Source organism: Mesoplodon densirostris, chromosome 6, assembly GCF_025265405.1.
Source record: "Mesoplodon densirostris isolate mMesDen1 chromosome 6, mMesDen1 primary haplotype, whole genome shotgun sequence".
In the NCBI taxonomy this organism is placed as follows: Eukaryota; Metazoa; Chordata; class Mammalia; order Artiodactyla; family Ziphiidae; genus Mesoplodon; species Mesoplodon densirostris.
In genome coordinates this window covers 37364233-37391397 of record NC_082666.1, presented here as the reverse complement: position 1 = coordinate 37391397, position 27165 = coordinate 37364233, and the positions used below count along the sequence as shown (strand labels likewise).

Below are 27165 nucleotides of genomic sequence, written 5' to 3'. Positions count from 1 at the left end.
CAACAGTGAGAGGCCCGCATACCGCAAAAAAAAAAAAAAAAAAAAAGAAGAAGTAAACTTAAGGGTTTCTTACCTTGGTGATGTCTGTGTGATCTTTGAGCCCATTGGTCATACACCAATATCGCCACACATTCAGGGCATACCGTGTTGCTTTGGTTGTATTTGGGCTTACTGCACTGGTACACAGATCATTCAAGTCATCATTAATATTAAATACAGGAAATTTGTTGAGCTTAGTAGAATACGCTAGAAACAAAGACAATAAAAGGCATTAAAATAATTTGCCATTACCTTCCTCAGAGAATTGTATCTTCGGATCACATTAAATAGTAGAAAACTCCTAAGAGATACAACACGTTAAAAAATGAAATTTCTATCAAGTATACATAAATTAGAATAAATACAGTAGGGAACAATGTTTATAGCATGAAATCGATGTAGTAACCTTGCATTTAATCCCAAAAATTTTGCCATATGTATTAACTGATATACTAATGCAGGCATTACAATAATAGAAGGGGAAAAATGAATGCAGAAAAACAAAGAATGTTCTATCTAAAATTTTCACTGTAAAAAAATAGCATTTATGTTAACAACAATGACAAAAGGATAGAAAGAAAGGAAGACAAGTTACACATCCTTTCCCTTTTCCTTAGCACATGAAGAGCTGTTACTTCTCTGCAACATATAGTCTCAAATATCTTATTTGTCATCCTGGACAGCACTAAATTAAATGGTATTAGCATATTTCTTTATTTCTTTTCACAAATTGATAAAGAGAGAGAGATTTCAACCCTGACTCCACAACCCATCAGCTAGCTTAGAGTCAGAATGGAACATCAAGTAGAGTATTAGGGAAAGAGGGGGATGCTCCAGAGAGGCTCACATTGTCTCAGAGGAGAGCGAACAGATTTTAAACTTCAATTGTCACTGCAGCCTGTGGATCAAAAACCACATTCACAGAAAGATAGACAAGATGAAAAGGCAGAGGGCTATGTACCAGATGAAGGAACAAGATAAAACCCCAGAAAAACAACTAAATGAAGTGGAGATAGGCAACCTTCCAGAAAAAGAATTCAGAATAATGATAGTGAAGATGATCCAGGACCTCGGAAAAAGAATGGAGGCAAAGATCGAGAAGATGCAAGAAATGTTTAACAAAGACCTAGAAGGATTAAAGAACAAACAAACAGAGATGAACAATACAATAACTGAAATGAAGACTACACTAGAATGAGTCAAAAGCAGAATAACTGAGGCAGAAGAATGGAGGAGTGACCTGGAAGACAGAATGGTGGAATTCACTGCTGCGGAACAGAATAAAGAAAAAAGAATGAAAAGAAATGAAGACAGCCTAAGAGACCTCTGAGACAACATTCAACGCAACAATATTCGCATTATAGGGGTCCCAGAAGGAGAAGAGAGAGAGAAAGGACCCGAGAAAATACTTGAAGAGATTACAGTCGAAAACTTCCCTAACATGGGAAAGGAAATAGCCACCCAAGTCCAGGAAGCTCAGCGAGTCCCATACAGGATAAACCCAAGGAGAAACACGCCGAGACACATAGTAATCAAACTGGCAAAAAATAAAGACAAAGAAAAATTAAAGCAGCAAGGGAAAAATGACAAATAACATAAAGGGAACTCCCATAAGGTTAACAGCTGATTTCTCAGCAGAAACTCTACAAGCCAGAAGAGAGTGGCATGATATACTTAAAGTGATGAAAGGGAATACTCTACCCTGCAAGGATCTCATTCAGATTCAATGGAGAAATCAAAAGCTTTACAGACAAGCAAAAGCTAAGAGAATTCAGCACCACCAAACCAGCTCTACAACAAATGCTAAAGGAACTTCTCTAAGTGGGAAACACAAGAGAAGAAAAGGACCTACAAAAACAAACCCAAAACAATTAAGAAAATGGTCATAGGAACATACATATCGATAGTTACCTTAAATGTGAATGGATTAAATTCTCCAACCAAAAGACACAGGCTTGCTGAATAGATACAAAAACAAGACCCATATATATGCTGTCTACAAGAGACCCACTTCAGACCTAGGGACACATACAGACTGAAAGTGAGGGGATGGAAAAAGATATTCCATGCAAATGGAAATCAAAAGAAAGCTAGAGTAGCAATACTCATATCGGATAAAATAGACTTTAAAATAAAGAATGTTACAAGAGACAAGGAAGGACACAACATAATGATCAAGGGATCAATCCAAGAAGAAGATATAACAATTAGAAATATATACACACCCAACATAGGAGCACCTCAATACATAAGGCAACTGCTAACAACTATAAAAGAGGAAATTGACAGTGACACAATAATAGTGGGGGACTTTAACACCTCACTTACACCAATGGACAGATCATCCAAAATGAAAATAAATAAGGAAACGGAAGCTTTAAATGACACAATAGACCAGATAGATTTAATTGATATTTATAGGACATTCCATCCAGAAACACCAGATCACACTTTCTTCTCAAGTGCACACGGAACATTCTCCAGGATAGATCACATCTTGGGTCACAAATCAAGCCTCAGTAAATTTAAGAAAATTGAAATCATATCAAGCATCTTTTCTGACCACAACGCTATGAGATTAGAAATGAATTACAGGGAAGAAAATGTAAAAAACACAAACACATGGAGGCTAAACAATACATTACTAAATAGCCAAGAGATCACTGAAGAAATCAAAGAGGAAATCAAAAAATACACAGAGACAAATGACAATGAAAACATGATGATCCAAAACCTATGGGATGCAGCAAAAGCAGTTCTGAGAGGGAAGTTTATAGCTATACAAGCCTACCTCAAGAAACAAGAAAAATCTCAAATAAATAATCTAACCTTACACCTTAAGGAACTAGAGAAAGAAGAACAAACAAAACCTAAAGTTAGCAGAAGGAAAGAAATCCTAAAGATCAGAGCAGAAATAAATGAAATAGAAACAAAGAAAACAAGAGCAAGGATCATAAAACTAAAAGCTGTTTCTTTGAGAAGATAAACAAAATTGATAAACCATTAGCCAGACTCTTCAAGAACAAGAGGGAGAGGACTCAAATCAATAAAATTAGAAATGAAAAAGGAGAGGTTACAACAGACACTGCAGAAATACAAAGCAGCCTAAGAGACTACTACAAGCAACTGTATGCCAATAAAATGGACAACCTGGAAGAAATGGACAAATTCTTAGAAAGGTATAACCTTCCAAGACTGAACCAGGAAGAAATAGAAAATATGAACACACCAATCACCAGTAATGAAATTGAAACTGTGATGAAAAATCTTCCAACAAACAAAAGTCCAGGACCAGATGGCTTCACAGATGAATTCTATCAAACATTTAGAGAAGAGCTAACACCCACCCATCTCAAACTCTTCCAAAAAGTTGTGGAGGAAGGAACACTCCCAAACTCATTCTACGAGGCCACCATCACCCTGATACCAAAACCAGACAAAGATACTACAAAAAAAGAAAATTACAGACCAATATCACTGATGAATATAGATGCAAAAATCCACAACAAAATACTAGCAAACAGAATCAAACAACACATTAAAAGGATCATACACCATGATCAAGTGGGATTTATCCCAGGGATGCAAGGATTCTTCAATATACATAAATCAATCAATGTGAAAAACCATATTAACGAATTGAAGAATAAAAACCATATGATCATCTCAATAGATGTAGAAAAAGCTTTTGACAAAATTCAACACCAATTTATGATAAAAACTCTCCAGAAAGTGGGCATAGAGGGAACCTACCTCAACATAATAAAGGCCATATATGACAAACCCACAGCAAACATCATTCTCAATGGTGAAAAACTGAAAGCATTTCCTCTAAGATCAGGAACAAGAGAGGGATGTCCACTCTCACCACTATTATTCAACATAGTTTTGGAAGTCCTAGCCATGGCAATCAGAGAAGAAAAAGAAATAAAAGGAATCCAAATTGGAAAAGAGGAAGTAAAACTGTCACTGTTTGCAGATGACATGATACTATACATAGAGAATCCTAAAGATACCACCAGAAACTACTAGAGCTAATCAATGAATTTGGTAGAGTAGCAGGATACAAAATTAATGCATAGAAATCTCTTGCATTCCTATACACTAAGGATGAGAAATCTGAAAGAGAAATTAAGGAAACACTCCCATTTACCATTGCAACAAAAAGAATAAAATACCTAGGAATAAACCTACCTAGGGAGACAAAAGACCTGTATGCAGAAAACTATAAGACACTGATGAAAGAAATTAAAGATGATACCAACAGATGGAGAGATATACCATGTTCTTGGATTGGAAGAATCAATATTGTGAAAATGACTATACTACCCAAAGCAATCTACAGATTCAATGCAACCCCTATCAAATTACCAATGGCATTTTTTACGGAACTAGAAGAAAAAATCTTAAAATTTGTTTGGAGACACAAAAGACCCCAAATAGACAAAGCAGTCTTGAGAAAGAAAAACAGAGCTGGAGGAATCAGGCTCCTGGACTTCAGACTATACTACAAAGCACAGTAATCAAGACAATATGGTACTGGCACAAAAACAGAAACATAGATCAATGGAACAAGATAGAAAGCCCAGAGATAAACCCACGCACCTATGGTCAACTCATCTATGACAAAGGAGGCAAGGATATGCAATGGAGAAAAGACGGTCTCTTCAATAAGTGGTGCTGGGAAAACTGGACAGCTACATGTAAAAGAATGAAATTAGAACACTCCCTAACACCATACACAAAAATAAACTCAAAATGGATTAGAGACCTAAATGTAAGACTGGACACTATAAAACTCTTAGAGGAAAACATAGGAAGAACACTCTTTGACATAAATCACAGCAAGATCTTTTTTGATCCACCTCCTAGAGTAATGGAAATAAAAACAAAAATAAACAAATGGGACCTAATGAAACTTCAAAGCTTTTGCACAACAAAGAAAAACAAAAGCAAGGCGAAAAGACAACCCTCCTAATGGGAGAAAATATTTGCAAACGAATCAACGGACAAAGGATTAATCTCCAAAATATATAAACAGCTCATGCAGCTCAATATTAAAAAAACAAACAACCCAATCCAAAAAATGGGCAGAAGACCTAAATAGACATTTCTCCAAAGAAGACATACAGATTGCCAACAAACACATGAAAAGCTGCTCAACATCACTAATTATTAGAGAAATGCAAATCAAAACTACAATGAGGGGCTTCCCTGGTGGCGTGGTGGTTGAGAGTCCACCTGCCGATGCAGGGGATACGGGTTCACGCCCCGGTCCGGGAGGATCCCACATGCCACGGAGCGGCTGGGCCTGTGAGCATGGCCGCTGAGCCTGCGCGCCCGGAGCCTGTGCTCCACAACGGGAGAGGCCACAACAGTGAGAGGCCCGCGTACCGCAAAAAAAAAAAAAAAAACTACAATGAGGTATCACCTCACACCAGTTAGAATGGGCATCATCAGAAAATCTACAAACAACAAATGCTGGAGAGGGTGTGGAGAAAAGGGAACCCTCTTGCACTGCTGGTGGGAATGTAAATTGATACAGCCACTATGGAGAACAGTATGGAGGTTCCTTAAAAAACTAAAAATTGAATTACCATATGATCTAGCAATCCCACTACTGGGCATATACTCAGAGAAAACCATAATTCAAAAAGACACACACACCCCAATGTTCATCGCAGCACTATTTACAATAGCCAGGTCATGGAAGCAACCTAAATGCCCATCGACAGACGAATGGATAAAGAAGATGTGGTACATATATACAATGGAATATTACTCAGCCATAAAAAGGAATGTAATTGGGTCATTTGTTGAGACGTGGATGGATCCAGAGACTGTCATACAGAGTGAAGTAAGTCAGAAAGAGAAAAACAAATATTGTATGTTAACGCATATATGTGGAACCTAGAAAAATGGCACAGATGAACTGGTTTGCAGGGCAGAAATTGAGACACAGATGTAGAGAACAAATGTATGGACACCAAAGGGGGAAAGCGGTGCGGGGTGTGGGGTGTGCGTGATGAATTGGGAGATTGGGATTGACATGTATACACTGATGTGTATCAAATTGATGACTAATAAGGACCTGCTGTATAAAAAAATAGATAAAATAAAATTCAAAAATTAATAAAAAGGGTCTCTCCCTCCTAGGAGTAGGGTTCATGCCATGCTGCTCCCTTGCAACCCTCCCTCCTCCCCCCTCCTACCTCCACCTCCTTGATATTTAGGAGGTCTGGGCTACAAAAAGAAAAAAAATGCAATTGTCAAATTACTTCAGATGAAGACTGGTAGGGCCTCCCTGGTGGCGCAGTGGTTGAGAGTCCGCCTGCCGATGCAGGGGATACGGGTTCGTGCCCCGGTCTGGGAGGATCCCATATGCCGCGGAGCGGCTGGGCCTGTGAGCCGTGGCCGCTGGGCCTGCGCGTCCGGAGCCTGTGCTCCGCAACGGGAGAGGCCACGACAGTGAGAGGCCCGCGTACCGCAAAAAGAAAAAAAAAAAAAAAAAAGACTGGTCTTCCTCAATGTGTCTGCTTTAAATACTAGTCATCAGAGTAAATCCACAGCCATTAGCTGGCCGCACTTCATACTCTGTAATCCACTAACACTGGGCTTAAACTGTTGAAATTGTTGTCTTTGGATAGAAAAAAAAATCAAGGTAAACCACGTCACAGTGAAAACAATGCCAACTTGTATTTTATCTAATGGCTCTGACCCTCTCTGGAATGTTTCTGTATTCAAACCAGGCACAGAAAGGCTGAGAAATAGCAGAATGAGTTAAGGCATTACCAAGGTGATCTACAAAGTGGTTTCGTCTAACTCACCTCATCTTTCTCTGCTCCCACTGAGGAACGCCAAACCACCAGCCTCTTGTTGTTCCCTAGCCTCTGCCTATGCCCAGGACACCCACATCACACCTTCCCTACACCTAGCCTGAGAAATCCCTCCATGGTCTTTGTGCCAATCAAACAGTATCTTTTTTCAATTCCAACTCCAATTGCAAACTCACATCTATGTGATCTTTCCCCATACAAACCCAACTCCCTTATTCTCTCCTTCACTATGAGCCCCACATTTGCTTTATTATTCCTTGGAACTAATAATCTAATTGTGCCCAGAAGATCTCTTCAACTGGTTTATATGCTCCTTAAGACTGTGTCTTCACCCTTTAAGTCTGCTTTGAACTGCTGAACACACAATCTGCTTTAATAAATGCTTATAGCAAGAGAGCAGTAAACAGTGCTAGAAATGCTTTCCAAAGCAACTGAGTCATGCAGGCATATTCCTCTTACCACCCTCCTAAGTTGACATAACTCACATTATTGCTGGGACTTGCTTGATATTAATGAAAGGATTCTAGTATAAAATTTACTATCATTGCCTCTAGCACTAACAGAATGCTTACTATATGCCAAGAGTCATGTAAATTATCTGTAGTCTCTAAGCAACCTTATACCTATTTTACAGGTAAGGAAACTGAACCTCAAACATTTAGTAACTTCATACATCACTCATCCAATATTTACTGAGGTACTCTCTCTGTACCAGGCACTGTGCTGTCCCAAGTCATGGAGTTGGCAAGTAATAAAGCCAGGGTTTGCACCTGGGTCCTGCTGACTCTATGCCCTGGTCACTACAGCAAAGGAATCAGGTACTACAGGGATAAAATGCTTAGTAAGGAATACAATTTAGATAGTAGCCACTTGTGCTTCTAAAAAATATCTTTGCCTCCCAAATTTACTCAGATTAACCTTCATAAGTCTGATTTAGTTAAACAACCACTATAGTTTCACTATAGCTTTTTAAAAACAACAACAAAATGATTTATTTGCAACACAGCCTAGTCCCCATCATTTTATTTTTTATTTTTTTGGCTGCTGCAGGACTTGTGGCAACTTAGTTCCCTGAGCAGGGATGGAACCTGGGCCCTCGGCAGTGAAAGCAGGAGTCCTAACCACTGAACCACCAGGGAATTCCCCCCCATTACTTTAATATGCAGAGGAGTAGAAAAGAGTCACACTGCAAGATAGGATGACTAAGTTTAATTATTACATTAAATAATTAAACGACCTTAACTAATTTATTTTTTTATCACAGGACAGAGACGGTACACTGAAAATGGAAACCAACATCCTGGTATATACAGAAACAGGGAAAGAATGATTGTATACTTACATAATGGGAAAGAAATTTGTGAAAATGAAATGAGTAGAAGCTCTAGTGTTACAGTGCTGAGGACATTTTTAGGAGAGTATATTGATGGAGAAACAAACAAAAGTAAGAACTTATAACTGAATACAGGGAAAAGAAGGAACTACTAAAGAAGGATTTGAATTTTTTTCCCCACTAGAAAACAGGCAAACTCTGAGCTGAAAGTTAGGAAGAGCAGGCCATGGGAGTGGGAGGGGACTATGGGGTCATGGTAGTGTAACCTAAGGACAGCCAGATCTGAATGATCATCCTGCTCTCTATACGTAGCTGCCACTTACATCATTTACAGGACAGTGTGTAAAGTGAGGGAATCTGATGTGGAAGGCTACCCTCAAGGTCAGAGAGAAAATGGGCATTGCCTCAGGTAACTCTGGGCAGCCCCACTGGACAGAGAGGGAAAAAAGGAAAGCAGCTACAAAAAACAAGAAATCCCCAAATGTACACCATCAATCAGGTAGCATCTTCCCTGTGTCTACATCTGAGAGAGTTCCTGGCTTCCCAGCCTGTTTTCCGTTCATATACCCTGCAGGGGAGCTTATTCATGGGCTCTTCTTTGTCCACTCATTACAGCTGGGTGAAGTCCACCTGCAGAACCCTGTGCTTAACTATTACCTGCAAAAGTGAGCTCTGCCCAGGTTCAAACAGGAACCTTGAATAATGTCTAAGGAAATCCCTATAAGCTATCAATAATGATAAATCTAGACTTTCATTTTAAAATGTGAACATACAAACAGGCATCACTTGGCAACTGGGGAAAACTAAAAGCATGGAAGTTACCACGTTACACAAGCAGAGCAACTAATTTCACATCCCCTATCCTCCCCCTGAAAACAGACTTAATTCAGAAAACCAAAGAAAGAATTTAAAAGATAGATACATAGATTTGAGAGGATAATGCATCCTTAAAACAAGAACAGTTTTCATTGTAGAACAAGGAAGATCCTGGAAATTTTAAATGATTGAAAAAGCATATTTTAAAAATTCTGAGAAGAGCTGAGTATGAGAATGAACATGGCTAAAGGACAAATTAGTGATTAGGAAGGAATTTTCCCTGAAGGGCAGGCAAAGTAATAAAAAAACTGATAATTATGAGAGTGAAGTTAAGAAGCATGGAAGACAGACTATGGAGAAACAAAATCCATCTTATAAGAATTCAAGAGAAAAGGTTATAAGAGGATAGGATAAAATAATCAAAGATATAATATATGAAAAGTTCTGTTAATCAAAGAAAGATTTTAATCTTTAGGGTGTTAAGGTTCATCAACTGTCAAAGAAACACACTGAAAAGACACATATATAAACATATCTTGGTGAAATTTCCAAAATCTAAGAACAAAAAGAAAGTTCTATAATCTTTCTGGCAGGGGGAAAAAAGCCATCAGCAGAATAACAAGAATTAGATTTTTCATCTGTGATACTAAAAAACAATGACTCAGTCTCCTCAGAGCTGTGAGGGAAAAGGACCATAAGTGAAGAATTCTATTACCTAGCTAAAGTATCATTCAAGGCAAAAGAAAGATATTTTCAGTCATGAAAGAAGTAGCATCCAAGCACCCTTTTTTTTAACAAAAAAAAGTTAGTCATGGATATTTGCAAACAAAATGAAAAATGAATCAAAGAAAGGGAAAGATACTGGGTACAAGGTATAGTAAGAAGCAAAAAATTACTTCTAACACTGAGTAATGTAGCAACTGAGCTCAACACAATAGTTAAGAAAAGACTGTGAAAAGAGATGGGGTGTGATGGAACAAAATCTTGAACTAAAACTCCCCATAATTTCAATAAAATAAGAGAAAAGGGGAGAGGAAAGATAGAAAAAATATGATTAAGATCTCATCCTCTTTGGAAAGGATAAAAAGCAAAGAGGAAAAAAGAAGAGAGAGATTACCAATGTTAATTAATTTTTTATATTAAAAATATATGTTTAAATCTGTTAAAAACAAAACATGAAAGAAACAACTATTAGAATGGATATAGGATTTTCACGTAAGAGTAAATAAAGGAGTATCAGCAGAAAAAGAGTTAAACAAAAACAAAAATCCAACATCTGCAATCTATCAAGCAAAACTTGGGACAAGTTAACAAACAAAATAAAAAACCAAGAAAGAAAGCATGATGTAAAGAAGACATACATATGGCCAACAGGCACATGAAAAGATGCTCAGTAACACTAATCATCAGGGAAATGCAAATCAAAACCACAACGAGATATCACCTCACACCTGTCAGAATGGCTCTTATCAAAAAGACAAGAAATAACAACTGTTGGTGAAGATGTGGAGAAAAGGGAACCATTGTGCACTGTTGGTGGGAATGAAAATTGGTGCAGCTACTGTGGAAAAGAATATGAAATTTCCTCAAAAAATTAAAAATAGATCTACAGTATGATCTAGCAATTCTACTGTTAGCAGAAATTCAATCTAGTCGAAGAAAACAAAAACACTAATTTGAAAAAATATATACAACCCTATGTTCATTGCAGCACTATTTACAATAACCAAGATATGGAAATAACCTAAGTGTCCATTGATGGATGAATGGATAAAGAAGGTGTGTGTGTGTGTGTGTGTGTGTGTGTGTGTGTGTGTGTGTGTGTGTGTAATACTACTCAGCCATTTAAAAAAAAAAAAAGGTGGGCTACCCTGGTGGTGCAGTGGTTGAGAATCCGCCTGCTGATGCAGGGGACACGGGTTCGTGCCCCGGTCCGGGAAGATCCCACATGCCGTGGAGCGGCTGGGCCCGTGAGCCATGACCGCTGAGCCTGTGCATCTGGAGCCTGTGCTCTGCAACGGGAGAGGCCACAACAGTGAGAGGCCCACGTACCGCAAAAAAAAAAAAAAAAAAAAAAAAAAAGGTAATGTTGCCATTTATGACAACATAGATGGACCTTGAGGGTATTATGCTAAGTGAAAAAAGCCTGTGAAAAACAAATACTGTATGATCTCACTTATATGTGGAACCTAAAAAGCAAAACAAACAAACAAGACCAAAACCCAGACTCACAGATACACAGAACAGACTGGTGGTTGCCAGAGGGGAGGGAGGTAGGGGGGTCGTGAAATGGGTGAAGGGGATCAAGAAGTACAAACTTCTGGGGACTTCCCTGGTGGCACAGTGGTTAAGAATCTGCCTGCCAATGCAGGGGACACGGGTTCGAGACATGGTCAGGGAAGATCCCACATGTTGCAGAGCAACTAAGCCCGTGCACTACCACTACTGAGCCTGCGCTCTAGAGCCCATGAGCCACAACTACTGAGCCCTCATGCCACAACTACTGAAGCCCGCATGCCTAGAGCCTGGGCTCTGCAACAAGAGAAGCCACTGCACTGAGAAGCCTGTGCACCACAATGAAGAGTAGCCCTCGCTCGCCACAACTAGAGAAAGCCCATGTGCAGCAACGAAGGTCCGACGCAGCCAAAAATACATAAATAAATGAATAAATTTATATAAAAAAATAAAGTACAGCATGGGGAATATAGTCAATAATATTGTATTAACTTTGTATGATGACAGATGACTGTGGTGATCATTTTGCAATGTATACAAATGTTGAATTACTATCTTGTACACCTCATGTTAATATAATATTGAATGTCAACTATACTTCAATTTAAAAAATGTTGTCAGTCTGCATAAGAAACAAAACTCAGCTATATATGTTCTTTACACATAGGAATTATTAGGGTATAAAAGTTGAAAGCAAAAGGATAAAAAAAAAGGTATACCATGTGAACAATAAAGAAAGGAACGCTGGTATAGCTATACAGTATCAGACAAAACAGACTTTAAGGCAAGAAGCATTCATTACCAGAAATAAAAAGAGATGTTTTAAAATTCAACAGAGAGATACAACAATCCTAAATTTGTATGGACTTAACAATACAGCCTCAAAATATAAAAAGCAAAAGTTGAAAGAATTTAAAAAAGAAATAGGCAAAACTACAACTAAGGTATTAATACATCATTTTTCATAACTGACAGAACAAGCAGACAAAAAATTGTACAGATATAGAAGATATGAATGATGCAAGCAACAAACTGGATGTAACTGATATACAAAGAACAACATAACAATGGCAGAATACACATTCTTTTCAAAGGTACATGATACTTTTTTAAAAATTGAAATATAGTTGATGTATAATATTATGTTAGCTTCAAGTGTACTACATAGTGATTTGACAATTGCATACATTATGAAATGATCACAAAGTTATTACCACATTACTGACTATATTCTTTATGCTGTACATTACACCCCTGTGGCTTCTTTGTTTTATAACTGGGGTTTGTACCTCTTAACCTCCTTCACCTATTTCGCTCCAGCCTCTATCCTCCTCCTCTCTGGAAACTACCCATTTGCTTTCTGTATCTATGAGTCTGTTTTTGTTCTTTGTTTGCTGGTTTGTTTTGTTTTTTTAGATTCCACATGGAAGTGAGATCACACGGTATTTGTCCTTTTCTGACTTATTTCACTTAGCATAATACCCTCTAGATCCATCTACGTTGTAGCAAATGTCAAGATTTCACATAACCCTTTTACGAAAATAGAAATGCTAGGACATAAAGCAAGTCTCAACACTTCAAAAGATTAAGTCATTCAGAATATCAGTAGAATTTTTAAAAATCAAAGGGAATTAGAAAATACTTCAAAATGAATGATAATGATGATATAATGTGTCAAAGTTGTGGGATGTGGTTATTGCAGTGCCTACAGAGAAAATGATAGCATTAAATTCAGAAGAAAGATTGAATATCAACTATACCAGGAGATTATAAAAAGAAAAACAAATATAACCCCAAAGATAAAAAGAAGGAAGCAGTCCACATAAGAACAGAAATCAATGAAATAGGAAATAAACTTACAATAAAAAAAAGTAACACTGGCTTCCCTGGTGGTGCAGTGGTTAGGAGTCCGCCTACCAATGCAGGGGACACGGGTTCAAGCCCTGGTCCGGGAAGATCCCACGTGCCATGAAGCAACTAAGCCCGTGCGCCACAACTACTGAGCCTGTGCTCTAGAGCCCGCAAGCCACAACTACTGAGCTCGTGTGCCACAACTACTGAAGCCTGCGCGCCTAGAGCCTGTGCTCCGCAACAGGAGAAGCCACCGCAGTGAGAGGCCCGCACACCGCAATGGGGAGTGGCCCCCGCTCGCTACAGCTGGGGAGGGCCTGTGTGCAGCAATGAAGACCCAACACAGCCAAAAATAAGTAAATAAATAAACTTATTTTTTAAAAAAAGTAACACCAAGAGATGGATTTGAAAGACTAACAAAATTAACAAACTATTAAGAAAAAAAGAAGAGTCTGTGCAGTTCAAACCTGTGTTGTTCAAGGATCAACTATAATGCCAAACCTAAAACTTCTGCTAGAGAATAGAAAAAGAGGGAACACTATCCAATGTCTTCTATAGGGCAGCATAACTTTTCTATAAACATATGACAAGAGTAACCCAATAAAATTACAAGCCAGCACAGCTCATAAACACAGACCCAAAATCCGAAACACAGTATGAGCAAATTGAATGCCTACCTCACACCTAAACAAAAAAAGCAATTCCAAATGTATCACCTAAATGTAAATGGTAAAACAATAAAGCTTCTAGAAGAAAACACAGGAGGCCATTTTTTTTATTACCTTGGGGTAGCTATATACTTTTAAACAGAACATCAATATTATTACCTCGAAAGTGAAAATTTGATAAATTGGATTTCAGTAAGATTAAAAAGACATTTATCAAAATGTACCGTAAGGAGAGTGAAAAGGCAAGTCATACAGTGGGAGAAAATTTTTGAAGTGCATATAATTGACAAATCAAATAGAAGGCAGATAGTCCAATTAAAGATGGACAAACTTGGGCCTCCCTGGTGGCGCAAGTGGTTGAGAGTCCGCCTGCCGATGCAGGGGATACGGGTTCGTGCCCCGGTCTGGGAGGATCCCATATGCCGCGGAGCGGCTGGGCCCGTGAGCCATGGCCGCTGAGCCTGCGCGTCCGGAGCCTGTGCTCCGCAACGGGGGAGGCCACAACAGTGAGAGGCGCGCATACCGCAAAAAAAAAAAAAAAAAAAAAAAAAAAAAAAAGGACAAACTTGAATGGGCACAGCATAAAATAAGAAATATCATTTACATTTCAGGAAATATAAATTAAAATACACTCATCAACATGTCTAAAATACAAAACAAAATATGCAAATATCTAGTGTTGATGAGGGTGTGGAACAACAGGAACACTATTACTCAGCTGGTAGGAGTGTCGATTTGGACACTTTGGAAACCAACTGGCAGCATCTACTCAAGTTGAACAAACACATATTCTATGATCCAGCAATCCTACACCTAAGTATATACCACACAGAAATGTGTACGTGTGTACTAAATGGCCTGTATATATGAGTGTTCACAAAAGCATAATTAATAATAAATAGGGACTTCCCTGGTGGTGCAGTGGTTAAGACTCCATGCTCCCAATGCAGGGGGCCTGGGTTCGATCCCTGGTCAGGGAACTAGATCTCACAGGCATGCCGCAACCAAGAGTTCGCATGCCACAACTAAGGAGCTGGCGAGCTGCAACTAAGGAGTCCATGAGCTGCAACCAAGGAGCCTGCCTGCCGCAACTAAGGAGCCCACATGTCACAACTAAGGAACCCACGTGCCACAACTAAGGAGCTGGCAAGCCTCAACTAAGACCTGGTGCAACCAAATAAATAAATAAATAAATATTAAATAAATAAATAAATAGCCCCAAACTGGAAATAACCCTATGTCCATAAATAGTAGAATGCATATGAAACTGTAAAATATTTATACAATGAGTTATTACGTAATAAAGGAGGGATGGACTACTGGAACAAATCATATGTATAAACATGGATGAATCTCACAAACACAATGTTAAGGAAAAGAAGCCAGACACAAGAGTACATTGAAATGGTCCATTTATATAATTCAAGAACAGATGAAAATGACTCTATGGTGAAGTAATATAGTGGTTACCTTAGGGTGATAACAAGGGGAGGAGGCTACATGAGGGAAACTTCTGGGGTTCTGGTAGTGCTCTGTCTTCCTCTGGGTGGTTACAGCAATATGTTTGCTTCATAAAAATTTATCAAGTTGTACACTAATGATTTGTGCACTTTTCTGTCTTATAATTCAATAGGAAAACTTTACCCCAAATCCTTAAAATTAAAAATGTACAGGCATATCTCAGACATATTGCAGATTGTTTCCACAATAAAGCAAATATCGCAATAAAGGTACACAATTGTTTTGGTTTCCCAAAGTGAATATAAAAGTTATGTTTACACTACACTGTAGTCTATTAAGTGTGCAATAGCATTATGTCTAAAAGAACAAATGTACGAACCTTAATTTAAATGTACTTTGTTGCTAAAAAATGTCAACCGAAGTCTGAGCCTTCAGCGAGCTGTAACCTTTTGGCAATAGTGACATCAAAGATCACTAACCACAGATCACCATAATCACTATAATAATGAAAACATTTGAAATACTGCCAGAATTACCAAAAACATGACACAAAGACATGAAGTGAGCAAATGCTGTTGGAGAAATGGTGCCGATACACTTGCTTGACATAGGGTTGTCACAAACCTTCAATTTGTAAAGAAATGCAATATCTGCAAAGCTCAATAAAGTGGACTGCAATAAAATGAGGTGTACCTGTATATACACACTTAATAAATGAAGAGTTATACCATGTACCTGTATGGGAAGGCTCAATAATATAAAGATTTTTAACTTCTTCAAGTAATCTTTAATTCAATGTAACTCTAATTAAAATCTCCCTCTTTGTTGTTATTTGTCAGGTTGATTCTAAAATTTATCTAGGAGAGTAAATGCATTAAAAAAGGAAGGCAATTTTGAAAATAATAACTGGCAGGCCCTGCCCTGAAAGATAAAAACATGTACTATAACACTGCAATAATTTAAAGTGTTAAGTTCTGGTAAAAAAATAGACAAATAGATTAATGCTACTGAATAGTCCAGAAAAGGTCTGTGTAAATATGCAAACTGAATATACAGTCACCCAGGACCTGCCCCACCCTGACTCCCACAAATACCAAAATCCAAGGATGCTCAAGTCCCATATAAAATGGCGTAGTATTTGCATATAACCTATGCATACACTCTTGTATACTTTAAATCATCCCTAGGTTACTTGTAATATCCAATACAATGTAAGTGCTATGTAAGTAGTTGCCTGGCAGAAAATTCAAGTTGGAAGTTTCTGGGATTTTTTTGTTTTTTGATCCGAGGTTGGCTGAATCTGCCAATGTGAAACCCACAGGTACAGAAGGCCAACTGTATAATAAAGGTTCCAATTAAAATTGCTGTGGAAAACATGGACTCTTCACTAAATGCTTTAAGAGAATAAGATATTGAGTTGGAAAAACAAAAACAAAGCAAATAATGTAAAATAGATAGCTAGTGGGAAGCAGCCACATAGCACAGGGAGATCAGCTCAGTGTCCACCCAGAAGGGTGGGGTAGGGAGGGAGGGTGGGAGGGAGACACAAGCAGGAGGAGATATGGGGGTGTATGTATACGTATAGCTGATTCACTTCGTTATAAAGCAGAAACTAACACATCATTGTAAAGCAATTGTACTCCAATAAAGATGTTAAAAAATAAAAAAACCCCAAAAAACAAAGCAAATCTAGATTCCTATTTCATACAACAAGCAAATAACACATTTGCAAACGTATCTATTTTCAAAAAGCTGTTTCCATATAGACGACAATTTTCATGATTTGGGGAATAAGGAAAGCTTTTCTCAGTATGACACAACCCAGAGGTGTAAAAAATAGATTAACAAATCAGACATAAACATTCAAAAGTTCTGCACTGAATAAATTTTAAAAGACAATAAATAGTCCTGGAGAAAATACCTATAACAAAGTGACGAAGTCCATATGAAAAGGTTCTCCAAATCAACTGGAAAAGACAGGCCCAGAATACGACAGGCAATATTCAAAGAAATACAAATAACAAAAAGCAATAGTAATCAGACATTATAATCAAAAAAGGATGTAATTCATTTGTTAGATTGGCAAAAATACAAAAAGGTCCATATCTAAAGACTGTCCTAAGATATGGGGGAACTTGCACTAGTATAGAAAAAAATTTGCAAAAATACACATCACACTGGTTAATAAGGACTTCTCTGGGATTTTTAAGTTTTACAATATTAATGTATTATTCTTGCAAATTTTAAAAATCACTAGGACTTTGGAAATGTATATGTAGGAAAAATAAATTAAATGTTCTTTTTTTTTGACCCAGGAATTCCTCTTTTAGAAATTTATCCTAAGGATTTAACCAGAGATATGTACAAAAATGTATGCTCAAGGGTGTTCTCTAAGGCAAATTTATAAAAGTGAAAAACTTGAAACAAACCCAAACCAACAAAAGAATTGTAAAATAGATTTTGGTACAACTGTGCAATGAAAAACCATGTAACCATATAATAATAACATTTTCAAAGGCTAAATATCTTTTAAAAATGTAAAAAACAGTAAATACAGTTTGACTATAATTTTTGAAGTACATTTATGCATAAAAAATTCCAAAATAAAACACAAAAACATTAAAAGTTGTTATTTATGTGTAGCAAGATTCCTGTGATTTTTATTTCCTATTATTAGTATTTGCCAAATTATTCACAATGAATATTTATTTATTGCCTTAACATTTTGAAAACATTATAAATTTTAATAAAGAAAATGCTTTTTAAAAAAACAATAGTTCTGGGACTTCCCTGGTGGTGCTGTGGTTAAGAATCCACCTGCCAATGCAGGGAACACGGGTTTGATCTCTGGTCTGGGAAGATCCCACATGCTGCGGAGCAACTAAGCCTGTGTGCCACAACTGCTGAGCCCGTGTGCCACAACTACTGAAGCCCGTGTGCCTAGAGCCTGTGCTCTGCAACAAAAGAAGCCACCGCGATGAGAAGCCCGCGCACCTCAGTGAAGAGTAGCCCCCGCTCGCCACAACTAGAGAAAGCCTGTGCACAGCAACAAAGACCCAATGCAGCCAAAAATAAACAAATAAAATATATTAAAAATCCTCATTAAAAAAGGGGAACATTATTCAACACAAAAGACTGGAGAAAGTAAATCAAATTCAGAAATAGTAGAGTGAATCAATAAAAATAAAACAAATTAATGAACTGGAAAAGATATAAATTGGGATAAAAAATGAAAATATGTAATCTTTGAAAAGACCTATAAATTTGACAAACTTCTAGCAAATATGACAGAAAGAGAGAGAAAGAAGAGGAAAGGAATCCCGCGCTCCTAGATCCCGTGCTCCACAAGAGAAGCCACCGCAATGAGAAGCCGGTGCACCGCAAGGAAGAGTAGACCCCCACTGGCCGCAACTAGAAAAAGCCCGTGCACAGCAACGAAGACCCAACACAGCCAAAAATAAATAAATAAATAAATTTATTAAAAAAAAGAAAAACAGCTCAGTCTGAAAATGTCTGCCACCAAATTCAATGTTTTTTTTTAAACACATCTTTTCAGATGATATATCGCCAATGTTAAGTATTTAATATGTATTAGTCATTTTTAGTCACTTAAAGTCTTCTTAGAAAAGATTATCGTTAATAAATAAAAAATAAATAAAACTTTAAAAAAAAGAAAACATTTTCTGACTTGTAGGGTGAATATTCCTCAACTTGAATTCTAATATTTTTCCCCTACTGGAAAAATAAAATTTGTTACATTTTAAATGTATAACTTGTAAACACATTTGAAGATGAGCTCCTTGTTTCTAAAGTACTAGAAATACAAACTAAGTTATAACCATTTATAAAGTAGTTTTAATACAATTTAAAGTATTATAATACAAAAATACAGTAATTATTTCTATTTGGAATATTCAGCTTTCTATGGATAAATACTTTGGGAGACTATTCACAGACATGAAAGAAATTTATTTGCATTTTTGCAAAATAATTGACTGTGAGAGAGAACGTTATATTTTCTGGGGTTTTAATGTACTTTTCTTTATTAAGTAACTTTAATGACACAACAAGGATGTCTGAAGTTAATAGTTATAATCATTTTGAACAACTATTCCTATTCTGCTCAAAGAGCACTGTCAAATGTGTTAAATGCAACAAATATCACATGGAGAATTTATCTGACCGAAAAGATTTTCCTAAAAATGAGGAAGTCTGGAAACTGACATCTACTTAGCTTGGTATGACTTTACACAAATGGCTGACAGAGCTCCACAGATGGACAGAAAGACAGAGTTTGCAGTGGAGCCTTCTGCTCCACTAACAGGATTTTTAGGCCTGGGGCTCCAGGAAGCATATGATTAATTAGCTATAAATGCCTTCCGAAAGTGTCTCCCCTACCTATGAGATGTGTCTGAGCACTCACATGTAGAAATGCTTCTCCTTCCATGATTTCCCCCTCCTCAGTGGTTAGAAAACACCTGACATGGGATGCTTTACTCAGTAGGCACTGACGTATATCCTGAGGCTAATGCACTGTGACCAGGACAATTTTTTTTTTAAACATGGTTTGTCTTTTAAACTGTTGTAGCTACAAAAATCAGCCAGCTTTGCAGAACCATTTATTAAATGAATAAAGACTGGTCATACCCAAATACAGACAAAATACTGTGATTAAAGCACGCTCTCATTGTAGAGACATCACTGATACTCATTAGCTGATTTTATTGGATTGTTTTTCTTATTTCTATAAGTTTTAGGCTGTACCAACAAATACTGGAAACAATAGAAAAATCACACTACATTAGAGGCAAACATTATCATACAACAGAATAAGCCACTGGGACATAAAACTAGAATTTTATTTAGAGCACAGGTACACAGACAAATATGAAGCAAAAACAGTGAGCTGATAAAGATGAAAACATCTTGGTGTAAAAGATCAGTGAGCAGCGAAATAAAAACGAAACCTATAGTATATTCTTAATAACAAAAAAGTTCTATCATATTATTACAAATATCAACTGGCAGAAGATTAATTAACCAAGAGTATCACAGTCACACATTTTAAATATTAACAGAAATTTCCCTTAATTTCAATTCACCTTTCTCTTCTTTCTTTCATACATTATAATTGTAGCAGCTTAAAAAGAGAATTTTAAAAGTGAGCAAGCACACATATGTTTTTTTCATATAAATCCGTTAAAAGCTACGTGGCCAGAAAATTTATCAAATTGACTAGCAAAAGGGGGGAAAGTAAATCCATCTTCAAAGAACAGTACCATATTTTTTCATAAAATTTTTCTAAGTGTCGATTGTGGTGGTTATATTTCTAAACAGATGCCTAGTGTTAAATTATACTGACCAAATTGGTAAATCTACCTTTTTATTCCCAATTAACTTCTAAGTGGTAGAATAAAAGGAATTTTAAAATCATTCTTATAAGAAAGATGGAAGGGAAGAACTTAAGTTGTATACAGCATTCATTCTATGAAATCACCAAAGTTCTTTATTTTAACAGATAAATGAGTCTCTAAATGTGATTGTGTTGAGTCCAAGATGCTTCTAGTCATTATCTACCATTTTTCAGGCCTATGGGGTTACAAGTTACATTTTCGGATTACAACGAAAATGTACAAACTATGAGGCTAATCTGGCAAATCTATGTCTAATTTCAGCAGTGAAAAAAAGGTTAAAGTCATGGTGGAAACAAACTCTATAAATTAGAAACCTAATAAATATATATGTATTATTTGATTAAAAAATTGCCCTAGGCATAAAGGCCTCAGGACAGACATACAAAAAGTACAAAAGACCCAAACAGGGTAAATAAACCCAAGAGCAGGATTCAAATAAATGTGTCCATTACTATCTAATAGAAACTGTTAATCATCATATCAGGACATATCACGCCATAATCTTTGGTGTTCAAAATATAAAAGGAATTGTAAGTACAAAGATCTTGCCTGAAAACTCCCAATGCAGGAACCAAGAAATATTTTACTGTCACTCTGGAAGCCACTGGACAAGGGCGGAACTTCTTTAGAACATACATAATTGAATTTCCTTTTATTGCTTTGTCACCTCCATTGAGGGACAAATGTTTAAAGCATATTCTGGAGAAAACGCTCACAGTTAAAATATGCCTTCTTTTCCCGTGAGCAAAAGATGTGGCAGGGGCCTTGAATTCATTTTAATATTCTTAGAATTAAATCAGCAATTTCAGAAGCAATGTTTCCAAATACAGCATTGGCTGCCACCATATATCTGAGAGTCACACAGAAAGCCTCTATGTAACTAAGGAGACTGTCCCTTTATTAAAAGAATCTTATAATTATAAACTCACTGAACAGTCAGAATGAAACCCTGCATTAAGTGAGTTTTGGAATGTTGAAAGGAAGAACCTGCTTTTCTTAACATTTTATGATATTTCCCTTCCATTCTGAGTATACATGTATAAATAAAGTATAATGATATTTCCCCCATTTAACAAAGTATAGTAGAATTAATCCATTGAAATAATGTTCTCTCTAATGTCAGAGTTTGCTTGGAATTGCTGAGGCAAGCTGGAAATACCAGGAAGCAAACTAAAGACAAGTAGGCATGAAAAATTTCTGATGGTCATAAGGCAACCAAATATGTTAAGTAAGTCCATGCAAATGCTGAATATAAAAGTTAATATTTGGGAACTCTGAGGTTTCCATGGCCTCATAAATAAAAATGCTAAATATTCTTATTAAATGCGATTCAAACAATACGCCATGATGACCAAAAAAGATAATGTATGCGCCTCATAGTCTTCTGTTATTACATTGTTCAACCTAAAATATCTAGATCAAGGGAAATTATGCTGCTACATTGTCATTCTATTGAATTTCTCAAGTATCAGGGGAAAAAAAAGATTTAAGGTGGGGAATACTAGGAAAGTTCAGAATTCTTGCTTTCTCTTTTTGCAAATGTTTCCCTTTCAAAGAGTTGGGGAAAGTGCAGAAGGAAAGCTGACCTGGAATTATACATATGAAGCAAGATTTTGAAGTTGGCATCACTTGACAACTATAACATTTCCTTCTGTAGAGGCCACTAAGTGCTGGTTCAAAATATTAAACAGTTAAGTACATACTTTCACAAGTCACACAAATGTTGACCGGCACAGCCTCTTAGCACAGTTTTTCAGTTTAACTACAATAAGTGATAGCAGCAATGGTTAACAATTCCACATAAATACCACAAACACACATATGAAAGAGCACCTAAAACATGCAAAATCTCAACAATGACATCACTGAATATACACAATGCATAGAAATTGTAATGGTTTTTGGCAAGATGGTGTTTTTTTTGTAACAAATACTTTATAAAGCAAAAGTTCTTTTGTTATAAATGCTATTTAAAAAGTTGTAATATAATGAATTGTAGATATAAAAGGTCAGTTAATCTGAGTGGATTAATACTAAGATGAACCTGCTACTTTATCCAGTATAAATAATCAATTATAAATTAATTTCTAGTGGAAGTATGTTAAGGTATTTGATTTATAAAATTTAAGAATCACAGAAAGTAAACAGGCATAAAAATCACTTAAATACAGTATGCACAATTACTGTTAGGATTCTATATTGCTGATTCTTCCTAATTCTACTTATCACAAATAAATAAACTATGCCAAAACATTTTCAAAGCTCTTTGAAATGAGTGTATGATGGTAAAAATTCCTAATTCCAGTGTAATACAAAGAACATTAGAAGTCTAGTGAAGTTCAACACTGAATTCAAAAGACAAATAATTCCACTGTACCTTTTTTTTTAACATCCTAGAATTTCATCTTTTTTCTTCAACTATGATCTGGTAAACATAATTTATAAAATAAAAATTTGTGAGATTTAAAAAATACTTGTTTGAATTCCTTTTTAGAAGAGTAAGCTGGGTAATATAAGAATTTACAAATAGTTTGTATTTCTATGTCTTCCTGCTGCAGGTTTCTTTCATTAGTTCTCATTTTCTTTCCCCTTCCTATCTCTAAGTAAATTCACTTCAGAAACATCCTAATTACGTTGACAGAAATTTAATCCTTTTGATTGAAAATGTTCCAAACCTTCAAGATGATTTTTTATACTTTCCATAGACTAAAAAAGGGTATAGTAGACTGCATTCAAAACCAATAATATAGATGCTATGTAGCTGGGTATTCAAAAGAATACCACTTTAAATAAAAAGTTACTTTTCAGTTCATAATCTATAACTGGAATTCATATACTTGAAAACTGTAGTTTGTTTCCCCTCCAGAAATGAAAATAATATAAATGGAGTAGGCTGAGAGCTGTTCCTTAAAATAAAAGGTGATTACAGTTAGAGATTATCCCATCAAATCTCAAAAGGAGAAGTTGCTAAAAATTAAGGTGTAACATTACACAATGAAAAAAAGTTCACGTGCAAAATAGCCTATTTGGAAACTGGCAGCTTGAATCTAGTCCTTAATAGAAACTTGATTGAGAGCTTAAAACACTATTAAAAATTTCAAAACAAGGATACCCCTTCTTACTCAGTGGGAAGGTGGGGTTGTTTTTCCTCCCTAAACCCTACCTATGCACTGGAAGTCAAGGTGCCTGGATCCTAGTTCTGGCTCTGATTCTAACAAAGTGTGTGCACCTGGGCATTCATCTAATCTCTCTGGGACTGATTCTCTCTTCCATAAAAGAAGAGGGATGGATTAGATTAGATGTTTTGAATCTTATTTTCCAGCCTGGCACACATGAAGGATGTGTAATAGAGGTAGTAGGTCATTCAGTCTAGTGAGTCTAAAAGTAGGAAGGTAGGGGCATAGGGAACATGAGAATTCCCAGGGGATCTGTGTTTCAGGACGTGTTCCCTTTACGATCTCCATCCATCTCTTTGGCCTCCTTGCCCCCTCCCCCCAAGAAGACATGATGACTCCTATTCTTCACAGCACTGAAAAATCACTGGGCTAAATGATCTTAGGTCTTTTCCAGGTCCAGCCTCTATGATTATAATTCACTCAACAAAGATGATGGTTACTTTAATACTTTGACTTAATTAATATTCTGATCAAATTAGTACTCTGACCTAATTAAAACTGAGTCTAATTCAACAAAGGCATGGTTTACATAAAAACTCAATTTAAATGTATTAAAATGTTTTCTTTTAAAAAATAATGCAATCTTCAGTACCAAATTAGGTCTTTTCTTCAGCTTTGGCAGGCCCAATTAGTCAACTTACAAACAGGATGGAGTATGAGAAATTTTGTTTATCTTTCCTCTGCTTTAAAAAAGTAAAATCAGAGTTGTTGGCAGTTTATCAATATCATCCTCTCTTTTCTGTTTTTGTATCAGTAGAAATACACCAACCACCAAAGGATGATATATGCAGTACATTTCTTTACCCCAGTTATGTTCTATGGCAAGGATCTCTTAAAATCATCCTATCTTCATCACTTTGCCTTATGAAAAACTATGTATTCATATCATCTTGGCCGGATCCAATGGGGAGGAGAAGCAATTATTCGAATACCATGCATTAAGGGAAAAACAACAAAAAACAATTGAGGATGCCCTTGCCAATGATGTATTTCTTAATAAGTAACTATCTATATTATATCATATGGTAGATTTGTGGAGATATATCTTGTATAAAGGAGTTCTGTTTGAGAAAAATCTTTTAAACTGATTGATACAGAACTTGTTAATTCCTTAGTATTTATAACTAGTTTTTCATGAATGAACCTTTTAAAAAATACCTTAATAAATTATCATACACTCCCCTTGATTTTTTCCCCTAGGCTTAGAAATATATTTCCTTTATCACATGGTAGAGAGTATTTATTTATAGATGTTAAGTATTACAGCTTTGTTTTGGCTAGAGGAATAAAGATCAAAGTGCTCTTTTCCTGTAGATAAAGAAAACCAATCAGAAGAAGGCTGACTGAAATCAGAACTGTTTGTCTTTAATATCTAAAACTGTGGAGATAGTCAAACTAGAAAAAATCTGAATGGCTTTAGTTGATCTTTAATACTGAGAATCATAAAGATAGTATTTTCCCCCAAAAGCTTCCTGTTAAAAACAATCTTGACTGATTAAAAAACAAAATAATAACAAAATCCTCTATTAAATAGTTAATTTGCTGGCACCAATTTGTAGAGAAGACCAAACTCCCTGGCAGATTGGCAATCAATATTCATATCTGGTGGATGACTATATCAGCTTCTGGGCTTGAGAGAGGTATTTCCTCTGCCTAGAACCTCCCCCTTCTCTGTCTGAATTATAAAGAACTCTTTTGAAATAGGATTTTTGGTTTATATGGGGTAAAAACAAAGGACAATCATTTGTTTAAAAAATATAATTAGGGACTTCCCTGCTGGTCCAGTGGTTAAGACTTCATGCTTCCAATGCAGGGGGTGCAGGTTCGATCCCTGGTTGGGGAACTAAGATCCCACGTGCTGTTCAGCACAGCCCCCCCCCCAAAATATATATATATGTATAATATATACTATATATATTATATATAACATATATAATATATATATTATATATATATAATTATTTGTCCATATACACATTCACCTCCATGACAAAATTAAGAGTTCTTTAAAGAATGACACAAACTTTTGCTCTCTACTCATGGCGAAGGGGAAGCAAACTTTGCTGAATGTTCCATCTCAAAATAACCACAGTTAGGGGGCCTATATAATTTTATGCTAACAAACATGCCAGGTGATGGCACTGCTCTCAGTCAATTCAGAGTTGAAAGAATATTGATGATTTTATTACATCAGGGATTCCACTTATAATTTATCACTTCAGAGAATCTAAAGAAGCACAGTAAATCACTTTGTGAACAGGCAGCTACAGCAGAAAAGGTTAGTGCTTAATGGTAGCTGGATATAGTTTCAGATCCTGATACCCTTATGTATTAAGTAATGTGGGCAACCCATTTGACTTCTCTGGATTTCCTCATTTATAAAAGAAATAATGATATTTACCCTCACAGGACTTTTGTAAGAATTAAGTGAAACAACTTACAAAAGCACTCAGTACCATGGTACATTGTAAGTACTTAATAAGTGACACTCATTGATGACAGTCTGCACATTCTTATGCATGTGTGCATCTATGTGAACACACGGATGGTGCAGAAATGGCTTTACCTTATTACTGACTTTAAAACAGGCTCTAAAAGATCCTCCACAAAACACTCAAAGCATTATTATGTATTCTACAGCAAACCAATATATTCAGGGCCTCCCTGGTGGCGCAAGTGGTTGAGAGTCCGCCTGCCGATGCAGGGGATACGGGTTCGTGCCCCGGTCTGGGAGGATCCCATATGCCGCGGAGCGGCTGGGCCCGTGAGCCATGGCCGCTGAGCCTGCGCGTCCGGAGCCTGCGCGTCCGGAGCCTGTGCTCCGCAACGGGGGAGGCCACAACAGTGAGAGGCCCGCATACCGCAAAAAAAAAAAAAAAAAAACCAATATATTCAATGGCTAAATAATGGACAAACTGTGTGAGTACAAAATTTGAGAAACTATGCAAAATAGTATTGGCAGAGTTTTTTGCTGGGCTCTCAAAAATGAAACCAAACTTTTTTACAGTATCTTTTACAAACGTTTTGAAAGCAGGAACTATTTTATATATCTTTGTACCCCTCTTAGTGTCTAGACACTAGGTGCTCAAATATTTGTTGATAGAACTATAAATTTTCATCTCAGTGAAGTCATCTGATTTCATGGCATCTAGAACCTAAGCCATATGACTTAGACAAATTAATTCAATGAAAGTATCAGCTAACCATGATCTAGTTGAAAAACCAGAGACCTGATCTATACTAGAAAACTTTCAGACTATTCTTTTGTAGATCAGGAAGTGATTTAACATGGGGAAAATTTAACACAGAGAAAAGTAACTATAATAAAAATATTTT

At 36.5% G+C, this 27165-nt stretch overlaps 1 protein-coding gene across 2 annotated transcripts in view; it reads right to left on the bottom strand.

Moving 5' to 3' along the window:
- The window catches only part of KIAA1958 (KIAA1958 ortholog), an 83534-nt gene that overhangs the window by 12768 nt on the left and 43601 nt on the right, over positions 1 to 27165 (bottom strand). For both annotated transcript variants that reach the window (XM_060100893.1, XM_060100892.1), the window contains one exon: positions 74 to 246. In XM_060100893.1, coding sequence (XP_059956876.1) covers positions 74 to 246 — 173 coding nt within the window. The remainder of the gene's footprint in view (positions 1 to 73; positions 247 to 27165) is intronic.